General features: G+C 41.0%; 1 protein-coding gene across 4 annotated transcripts in view; it reads right to left on the bottom strand.

Annotated features, from left to right (window-relative positions):
- Positions 1-8,106, bottom strand: part of BTBD8 (BTB domain containing 8) — a 125,445-nt gene extending 117,339 nt beyond the window's left edge. For 2 of the 4 annotated variants that reach the window (XM_037744134.1, XM_017544147.2), the window contains exon 1: positions 7,695-8,106. In XM_037744134.1, coding sequence (XP_037600062.1) covers positions 7,695-7,843 — 149 coding nt within the window. In that variant the 5' untranslated portion in view covers positions 7,844-8,106. The remainder of the gene's footprint in view (positions 1-7,694) is intronic. The other 2 variants (XM_037744135.1, XM_037744136.1) reach the window with 1 other exon arrangement.
- Between the last annotated feature and the right edge of the window lie 3,073 nt (positions 8,107-11,179).

Here is an 11,179-nt window from a genome sequence, read left to right as displayed (position 1 = left end):
TTTTTTATTTTATTTATAGAGCCTAATTTTCTAATATTCATAGTGAAAACAAAGATAATTTCACTAAAAGAATAAGACTACTGTTTCAAAATATTTTTTCTTATGAATTCCTCCTGATAATAAAACAATTATTTTCTGCTACTTATGTTGATTTTCCTTGAGATGTACTACCTTCTTTAGGTTTTTAAAATGCAAAGGTTGACATGGTCATTAATTATTGAAAAGAATCAATTTTTATTTTACTTAAATTGAAGCAAAAAAAAGTAAACAGCCAATGACAGCAACAGACCACATATATCAGTAGAAAATTCAGATTAGAAACTGGTACTTTGTTCTGGCTAATGTTAATTACCAAGTCTGAAATGCAGGCATGGCTGTCAAAAATGTGACATTTAGGCTCTTTTCCAGTCTCCCACTAGAACAAATAGAATTGTGCTCTAATCTATCACTAAAATGATGGATTCATGAGGTAAACCCTTTCAAATCCCTTTGCTGATGTACATAGTTATTGTAAAGCCCACTGATTACATGTATACATGAGTGACAGAACAGAAACCAACATCATCATAGAAAATGTCTATTTTTATGTTGTAGAAATGTATATTTTGAGGCAAAAAAATATGTAATCTTTTGTCTCTTTGCAGTAACTATTTTACTCTCTAAATATTAAATAATACATCATGTCACTATAGCAATATCATCAGCAAGGTATGCATTTTCAGAGGACTTCTCTATTACAGGATATATAAAATTGGCCATCACATCAGTACACTACAGGAGGTACAAGTAACAGATAAAGATATCCATTACCATGAAAGCTTGGAAAGTTGCCAATGACACTCATGCTCCCTCAAGACCAAGTTAATGGCTCCTTCCTCTAATCCCATCACATTCAGTACATATCTCTATTATAGCATTTTTGTCATTGCACCATTATTATTTTTATGTATCTTTCTCCCAACTAGACAATGAACTCCCCAAGGGTAAAAACTGTATCTTCAGTATACAGTGAGAGTTCAGTGTCTGATATTGAATGATCCTATTTTACCCTAGACAAAACAAATGCCTCAGAGCACAAAAGCTTTCAGAATCTTGAAAATAATGGGCAAACAGATGCATCTTAGTTTGGCCAATATTGTCAATAAATTATTTTCATAAGTAATTTTTAAAGTCACACAAAAATGGCCGGGTGTGGTGGCTCATGCCTGTAATCTCAGCACTTTGGGAGGCCGAGGTGGGTGGATCATCTAGGGTCAGGAGTTCAAGACCAGACTGGCCAACATGGTAAAACCCTGTCTTATTAAAAAAAAAAAAAAAAAAAAAAAAAAAAAGTTACACAAAAACGTGTTTGGCTCTCAAACTTTAATTGAAATACAAGCTGTACAAATACTCAATTTGTTCCTTCCTCCCACCTTCCTTCCCCTATCCCTACTCCTCAAGTGACTAAGGAAGCACTGCAGCTGGTAGCCATACAACCATCAGGAGGGAATCCACCTTGTTACTAATAGATGCTCATGAGTATTTGCTAAATGGAAAAAAAAAAAAAGTTTATAAAATTGTTGGCCAGGTACAGTGGCTCATGCCTATAATCCCAGCACTTACAGAGGCCAAAGCAGGTGAATCACGAGGTCAGGAGCTCAAGACCAGCCTGACCAATATGGTGAAACCCCGTCTCTACTAAAAATACAAAAATTAGCCAGGCGTGGTGGCATATGCCTGTAGTCCCAGCTACTCGGGAGGCCAAAGCAGGAGAATCACTTGAACCCGGGAGGCGGAGGCTGTGGTGAGCTAAGATCACACAACTGCATTCCAGCCTGGGCAACAGAGCGAGATGCCATCTCAAAAAAAAAAAAAAAAAAAAAGGTTAATGTGAAAATACAGTGGTTTTTATTTGATAAAATCACTTTTATCAGTTTCAAGTATATTTTGTATGTTACAAATCTGAAAATCTGACTTAGACTGGCTTATACATTAAGGAGTTTACTGGCTCATCAAATAGTAAAGTCCAGAGGAAGGACAGATTGGAGCAAAGGTTCAATGATGCCAAGGCCCAGCTTCTTTCCATCTCACATCTTTGCCAACTACTGTATTCACCTACTTAGTCCATTCTGTGCTGCTGTAACAGAATACCACAGAATAGGCAATTTATAATGAACAGACATTTATTGGTTCACAATTCTGGAGGCTGGGAAGTCCAACATCAAGGTGCTGGCATCTGCAAGGTCCTTCTTACTAAGTCATCACATGGTAGAAGGATAGAGGATGAAAGGAAGCAAGAAGGAGCCAAACTAATCCTTTTATAACATTACCAATCCCACCCATGAGGGTGGAGCCCTCTTGGTTTAAACACTTCTTAAGAGTCCTACTTCTTAATACCGCTACAATGGCAATTAAATTTCTTTTCTTTTTTTCTTTTTGAGACAGGGTCTCACCCTGTTGCCCAGGCTGGAGTGCAGTGGTACAATCTCAGCTCACTGCAACCTCCATCTCCTGAGCTCAAGGGATCCTCCCATTTCAGCCTCCCCAGTAGCTGGGACCACAGGCGTGCATCACCACACCTAGATAGTTTTTCTATTTTTTGTAGAGACAGGGTTTTGCCATGTTGCCCTGGCTGGTCTCAAACTCCTGAGGTCAAGGAATCAGTCCCCTTCGGCCTTCCAAAGTGCTGGGATTACAGAAATGAGCCACTCTGCCTGGCCTGTAAATTTTTTTGAGACAGAGTCTTGCTCTGTCACCCAGACTGGCGTGCAGTGGCATGATCTCAGCTCACTGCAACCTCTACCTCCTGGGTTCAAGCAATTGACCTGCTTCAGTCTCCCGAGTAGCTGGGAGTACAGGTGTGTGCCTCTACCTCCTGGGTTCAAGCGATTCTCCTGCCTCAGCCTCCTGAGTAGCTGGGACTACAGGTACACATCACCATGCCAGGCTAATTTTTGTATTTTCAGTAGAGATGGGGTTTCACTATGTTGGCCAGGCTGGTCTCAAACTCCTGACCTCAAGTGATCCAGTTGCGTTGGCCTCCCAAATTGCTGGGATTACAGGCATGAGCCACTGTGCCTGGCCAGGCCTGTAAATTTCAACAAGAGTTTTGAAGAAGATAAATATTCAAAGTTATGAATGACAGCTTTTATCAGACTGCTGATAAAACCCAGTTATCACTAAACATTTACTGAACACATACTATGTACTAAGCACTGGGAACATAAAGATGATGAAAACGTAATACCTATTCTCAGGGAGCTTAGAGTATGTAGTAGGGAAGCCAGGTCTGAAAATTAAAACGTGTGATATATTCAACGGCATAAATTTTGTTCAGGGACAGACAAAAGACGAGACCTCACAGAGGTAAGAGATAAAGAACTTATCTGTACCCTTCAGTGAAAGAGGAGTCACAAAATTGTGTGTGCTGAACCTCTATTAGCTTCAGTAGGGAAGGCAACAGTTTCAAGAGGCTGAAGAAGAGACCCAGAGCCAGCAAACAAGACACGGGCTTTTGTTAGGGGCTTACATACAGGGGACAGAGTCCAGTGGTGGCAAGCTGGACAAGATATCCACCTCACCTACAGTCCAGTGGTAGTGGACTGGGCAGGAAAACAGCAATCCCTTGCAAACGGCATGGCAGTTTATACAGCATTTTCACTTAACACTCTTTCCTTAATGTCCTCCACCTGGCAACGATTATACAACTCAAACTGAGGACTTCAATCCCCTTCACTGCCTGTGTTCCACAGAACGGTCACAGAGGCTCCGACGGTCCTCACAGACAAGAAACGAATCTCTAAGACAGCCACTTCCAGACTCCCTAGCTAGTAACACACGCAGGTACATCTACCATACAGGGTCATTCTAAGGTATGCTTACATTATTGCTATCAGGTGTGTTTGCCCTACAAATGCTTTGAAAGACTGGTAAATTTATTTTTCAAAATATATAAATTTGTGTAGAAGAGGAGTTAGATGAAAATGAGAATGAAGATGAGAAAACTACCACAGATGAATGAAGCCAGGAGAGGGTCAATGGTGATATAAAGAGGGGATGAACTTAAAATATATTTAGGTAATAAAATTCACAGGAGTTGGTAAAATTGGCAGGGAAGGGAATAATCTGGCTTTCTCTCATATTTGGATAACCGTGTGCTAGTGATAATACCAATCTGCTAATTCAACTTCCCTCCTCTACTCCAGACATATTTCCAATTGTTTCCTGGATACAGCTTCCTGGACATTCATTACACCCCTTCCTTTCAGGCAATATCAGGCTTGTTCAGGGTGGCACGGTAGTAGCCTATATGCTTCCCTTTCAAACGTCCTAAGATTTGGGGCCATTTTCAATGATTCCCTTTCCTGTTCCCTAGCATGCCATCAGTCGCCAAGCCTATTGTTCCATTTCCACTGCCATTATGTATTCCTGGACTATTATAAAATCTCCCAGCTGGTCTCCTTGTTTCCAATTTCTCTATCCTTACATTTAAGATCCAAATATGTTAATTCCCTATTTTAAAAACACTAATGGTTCTCCACTGCTTCTAGAATACATCACAAACATTTCACTGGAGAAAGAAAGCCAATGATCTAGTTTTAGTCTACCCATTCAGCCTCACCTACTGTCACTCTGATTGCCTGTCGTACTCACAGTCTCCTTCCAAATAAAGCTACCAAATTCATTTATTATTTACATGTGGCCCTGGTTTGTACCACATGCCCCTACATCCTAATCACATCTGAATGGACAATGAGCTGAACCAAGGTTAGTCACTAGCCAGTGTAGGAGTTAATTAAGCAGGAGAACTTGAGCAGAGATGTTCTATAATAAGCAAGAACCAACTGATGGCAATAAAGAGCATTCCTAAGCAAACCTATGGTAGAAAAAGAAATGGGTAAGGAGAGAAAAGATGAAGGTACAAACTTACTGGAAGATCAGTTTGCATAGCTACTGTAGAGGAGGCAGACTGCTTGGGTTCATATTATGGTTATATGACCCTAAGCAAGTCATTTGAAAGTTCTTGGAGGCAGATTGCCAATATTCTTATTCTGACCCATCACCTTTTTTTTTTTTTTTTGAGACAGAGTCTTGCTCTGTCACCCAGACTGGAGGGCAGTGGCTCCATCTCAGCTCGCTACAATCTCCACCTCCCAGGTTCAAACAATTCTCCTGCCTCAGCCTCCCAAGCAGCTGGCACTACAGGTACCACTATCATTTCTTTTTTAACATTCAGTTTCCTCATCTGTTAAATGAGATCAGATAACAAGACTTACCTCACAAGATTCATGAGAGAAATAAATAAAACATTTCATGTAAGCCTAGTGTATATAACAAATAGTAGGGTAACAATAAATATTATTTTTTGTTTTTTCACAACAGCCCTGAATAACAGTCCATTTGCCAATATGGTCTTACTGTATGACTGTTATCATATCCCAAACAATTTTCCAATTCTACATCAAAGCTGGTTTTTTGAGGACTGAAACTGTTTCCCACTTTTCCTCACTTCTCTACGTATCGTTATCACTTCAGGTAACCTAGGAGTGTCTCTGTTCCACACCATTTGGAAGAGTCTGACATGACTTGCTTTCTCAAAATAAATCAAGCTCTTTCAAATTTCTGTGCTTCTGCAAAACTCACTCCCCTTTAGATATCCTCTACTTCTCCCTTCTCAATCTTTGCCTAATCAATTCTTAACCAATCCCTAAGAGCTCACTCAAATGTCACCCTATAAAGTCTTCCCCAACTCACCCCACCACAACTATCACTTATTTAACCATTACCTCTCTCACTAGAGTGTAAGCACAAACAGCAAAGCCATGTTTTATTAACCTTTATTACTTAGGACCTAGTACAGGGATAGGTACGTGGTTGGTGCTAAATATTTTGTTAGTATTTGCAGAATAAATAAATGATACTGCTATGCTTGGAGAAGATTAACTTAGTATAACATTTAAGGTGGTTAGGTGAGCATTTTTTTGCTGTGTTTTTTTTTTTTTTTAAATCCTACTACACCTATAAGAATTTGGGAGTTCTGAGTCCTAGCCTCAGTTGTAACTAAGGTGAGGATAAATTGTTCACTAGCAATACTTTTAACCTCATTTTCTATTAGATGTGTTACCTTCCGCATATTCATGACACGTTAAGGCTCACAAAGCAAGGAAAAGAATAAAGCCACTGAAAAAGGGAACATCTCATCCTTAAGAGATTAGCCCTAGAAATGTTAACAACCTTAGTATTATATTTCCCATCTTTTTCATCAGTCCCTCCCTGATAGAGACAAAATAGCTTCCCCAGGAGATAGGCCCAAATTAAAGGGACTTTTTACTTTAATAAATTCTGTTTATAGCTACCAGAGCCTTAAGTGCTGGTGACTTTTTGACACAAAGCACTTTGAAATGTACAATGCTGGCCGGGCGCAGTGGCTCACGCCTGAAATCGCAGCACTTTGGGAGGCCGAGGGCAGATCACTTGAAGTCAGGAGTTCATGACCAGCCTGGCCAACACGGTGAAGCCCCATCTCTACTAAAAATACAAAAATTAGTTGGGCATGGTGGCACACACCTATGGTCCAAACTACTCTTCAGGATGCTAAGGCAGAACAATCGCTTGAACCCGGGAGGTGGAAGCTGCAGTGAGCCAAGACCACACCATTGAACTTCAGCATGGGCAACAAAGCGAGACTCCGTCTCACAAAAAAAAAAAAAAAAAAAAAAAAAAAAAAAAAAAAAAAAAAAAAAAAAAAAAAAAAAAAAAAAAAAAAAGTAGACCGGTGCACGTTTAGCAATTATGTTTACTTCAGTGGTTCTCATAGAGTCAACCTAGCCAGCAGCATTAACATCACCTGAAGCCTTGTTAGAAATGGAAATTTTCAGTCCCAACTCAGACCACCTGAATCAGTAAGTATCGTCTGGGACCCAGTAAACCTGTGTTTTAACAAGCCCTCCAGGTAATTCTAATGCATGCTAAAATTTAAGAATCAATGTTTTGCCGGAAATGTAAATTCGGTAGGTCATATTTCTAAGCTTCATTTTCTTTGTAAGCTGAAATGACTTTAGCTGGATTCCCAATCACCCGAGTTGGATATCCGTGAGGCTTACAAAGTTTAAACGTCAGGACAATCCTCCATTTGCTTGGGTCCTCACAGGAGCTGAGAGTTGCTGGGAGCTATAGAGAGCTCTAGGTGGAGAGAGGAAGCCAGATGGCAATCAGGAAGTATTTCTACAGAAGCGTTTCTGGTAAATTATTTAAAGAGCTCAGAAGAGACCTCCAAGACTATAGTACTGTTATTTCCTCATTTCAAATAATCATTTTTCTAATTTTATTGTTTTTCTTAAAATTGTATAAGCTTATTTTAAAAAATTATGTAAGTTTCAGGACCTGCATCCACCCCGACCTTAGTGATTTGAAGCAACTAAGCTTGCCTGTGTTAAGATATTTCTAGCAAACTGGTGCTGCACATAACTAAGCCTTTAATTTTTGTTTTCCCTTTGAATCTGGTATATGGTGTAGAGGTGCTCGGGACTGGTCATAAAGGGCGAGTGAAGCCACTTCTGGAATAGTGGGGAGAATGACAAACGTCCCGCAGTCGCCTGAGGCAAAGAGAACAAAGTGCAGAGGGATGGGGAGGCAGAGCCGAAAGAAGCCACAGCTTCGGGGCGGAGGTGGGCGATTTAGGAACTGAAGCAGCCAGAGTTCCCGCCTCCTCCTACCTGAGCAAATCCTGGCTGAGCTGCTCCGACACCATCGCCTTCAGCCGGCGCCGCTCACACTGCCCCTTTCTCTGCAACCCCTTACTGCAAACTTCAGCGGACCCCAGAAGTACCGGGCGGGCCGCGCTACCTTCCCCACGGCCAGCCATTTCTCACAGAGCTACAGCGCCCGGCAGGCCGAGGACTTAGCCTCGCTTGCCCCGCCCAGGAGGAAGAAGGGGGCGTTTCCGACCGTATGCCCGGCTCCTACCAAAATCCTACCCCTAGGGTAAAAGGTTGACGCCTCTCTTCTGTTTGTGGACGGCGTCCAGAGCAGCCGGACCGCGGTAGGGAGCCTCGGAAGCCCAGGACCCGAGCGGCTAGTGACGCGGGAACGGCGTGCGCAGGCGTACTAGCTCTGTTTACTTCTGCCTACCGGCACCCGGCCTCCCGAGGCCAGGGCACGGACCATCCCGCGGGGCAAACCAATCCTCAGGCTCCTTATCAACTCCCCTCTTCTTTCCCTTCCGGTTGGTGTTGACCATTCATTTCAATGTTTTTGTGAGGCGCGAGTTCAAATCAGCACATGTAGCCTTTGTATGCTGTGTCTTCCTGACATGTCTACACTTCTTTCCAACGAAAGACTGGGCGAATCCCACCCCCTCACCTGGCTTCTTAATACTCAGGGGTAAATGTTTGGGGCAAGAAAAATTGGCGATGGGACGGGGAGGTGAAGACATTTATAAACTGCCAGTCAGAACAATCCTGAGTCCAATGTAAGAGGTACTTACAGCATCTAGCAGGACCAATCCCTTTCTTATCCACGGAGTGGCGCATATAAGCTTTTGGACTTGATCGGAGAAAGCTCAGATTAATAGACAGGGCTTTGTATATAAAGCCCTAACATTTATGACCAAAAAGGGAAAACTAAGTAAGGGATAAAGTCTTTGAGCAGTGAAGTGGTGGATGGATGAACTACAGAATTCTATTTTGTCCCAAAGAAAGTAGCAAGAGTGTTTATCATTTAAGTTTTTGGTCTTTATTATTTGATTACTACCTCCAAAAGAAGAAAACTCAGTAGTTCGGCTTCAGGCGGGGCAGGTCCCATCTACTTGGGAAGCAGAGGCGGAATGGTGGCTTGAGCCCAGGAGGTCGAGGCTGCAGTGAGCCGTGATTGCACCACTGCCCTCCAGCCTGAGCAGCACGGCAGACCCTGTGTTAAATAAATAAATAAATAATTCACAAACCCTACGCACAAGGTGAAGAATAGTAATTACTTGGTAAATATATGGCCAGGTTGCAGTGGCTCACACGTGTAATCCCAGCACTTTGGGAAGCCAAGACAGGAGGATCACTTGAGTCCAGGAATTCGAGACCAGCCTGGGTAACATAAGGAGACCTTGTCTCTACCAAAAAAAAAAAAAAAAGAAGAAAGGAAAATATATGGACTTTGTATTTGTACCATAAGATTGGCCAAGAGGTAGCCATAATGCCTCCTCTCAAATATTCAGACATCTTAATTCTGAGAAATATAATTGGATAATTGATTTTTTTAAATTAATTCCTAAATGCTTGGATGGATAATTGTTTCTTAATTATTCCTGTAGAAAAGATAATATAATACTAGCTTATATTTGAATCCTTATTATGTGATAAACAATATTCTATTTGCTCTGTGTGTATTAACTCAGTCCTTACAACAACCATTTAGCTAGGTACTGTCTTCAGACCTAATTTACAAATGAGGAAGCTGAGGCATGCAAAGGATAGGTAACTTGGCCAAGGTCACACAATGTCATATATCACACTATAATATATGGTGTGTTATATCAAAATAATGGTATTTTATAACCCAAGCAGTATTTATCTTTTGACTGGCAAATTTAGTCCATTTACCTACTCTCGATAGGAATGTAAATTGGTACAGCCATTATGGAAAACAGTATGAAGCTTCCTCAAAAAATTAAAAATAGAGCTATGATATGATCCTGCAAACCCTCTTCTGGGTATACACCCAAAGGAAATGAAATTAGCACCTCAGAGAGATATCTGCACTTTCATGTTTGTTGCAGCATTCTTCACAATAGTCAAGATATAGAAACAACCTAAGTGTGCCTAGGATGGATGAATGGATGACATCGTGTATGTGCCATGGAATATTATTTATCCTTAAAAGAGAAGATCCTGCCATTTGTGACAACATGGATGAACCTGGAGGACATTACATTAAGTAAAATAAGCCAGGCACAGAAAGACAAATACTGCGTACTCACATATGTAGGCTCTTTTTAAAAAGTAGAGTACATAAACAGTAGAAAGGTGTTTAGGGGAGATGTAGGTCAAAGGGTACAAAGTTGCATTTATGTAGGATGAATAAGTATAAAGATCTAATGTATAGCATGAGGACTATAGGTAATAATATTTATTGTATACTAGAAATTTGCTAAGAGAGTAGATTTTAGGTACTCAAAAAAACGATGTGGGGTGAGGAAGAAAAGTAACTGTGTGATGATGACATGTGCTTGCCTATATCATTTCACTATGTATGTCAAAACATGTTGTATACGTTAAATATCTATAGGTTAAAAAAAAATCAAAAAACCACCCAGGCAGTCTAGCACCAGACTCCCTTCAAAGTCCTGCCAGATTTCTACCAGGCCTCTTTATTACCTGATAAAGTAACAACTAGGCTACTCTGTAGTTGGAAATGGGTGACAGAATGATTTCTGGTTTATGTTTATCTTAAAACCACTTAAGTTAGGCCAGGTGCAGTGGCTTATGCCTGTAATCCCAGCACATTGGAAGGCCGAGGTGGGCAGATCACTTGAGGTCAGGAGTTCGAGACCAGCCTGGCCAATATGGTGAAACCCTGTCTCTACTAAAAATACCAAAATTAGCCAAGCGTGGTGGTGCATGCCTTTGGTTCCAGCTGCTCAGGAGGCTGAGGCAGGAGAATCACTTGAACCTGGGAGGTGAAGGTTGCAGTGAGCTGAGATCGTAGTACTGCACTCCAGGCTGGGTGACAGAGCAAGACTCCATCCCAAAAAATAATTTAAAAGAAGAAACTTAAGGTAACTTAGGCGGCTATGTGAAATGATTAAAAAGTAAGTAAGTACTCCCTTAAAAAACAAAACATGGCTGGGCATAGTAGCTCACACCTGTAATTCCAACACTGGGAGGCTGAGGTGGGAGGATTGCTTGAGGCCAGGAGTTCGAGGCTGCAGTAAGTTATGATCACATTGCAGCACTGCACTACACAGCCTGGGCAATAGAACGAGACTCTCTAAAAAAGAAAAAAAATCTTGTCGTTGATGGTTCACATTCTACCATTAGAGAATACTTAAAGCATTACTTTTATTTTAATTTATCCCTTAATGTCACTGAGGTTTTCAGATGTTCTTCTGAAAGAATTTTTGATCAGGAGGAAAAGAGTGTAAGAAACTAGCAGTGGGAGCTGTGAAGGTAAACATGGCTAAACTTGTAATTTTTTTTTTTTTTTTTTTTTT

The sequence above is a fragment of the Cebus imitator genome, unplaced genomic scaffold (genome assembly GCF_001604975.1).
Source record: "Cebus imitator isolate Cc_AM_T3 unplaced genomic scaffold, Cebus_imitator-1.0 Scaffold166, whole genome shotgun sequence".
NCBI classification, from domain to species: domain Eukaryota; kingdom Metazoa; phylum Chordata; class Mammalia; order Primates; family Cebidae; genus Cebus; species Cebus imitator.
Note: the sequence above shows the minus strand (reverse complement) of the source record. Positions and strands in the feature narration are given on the sequence as shown.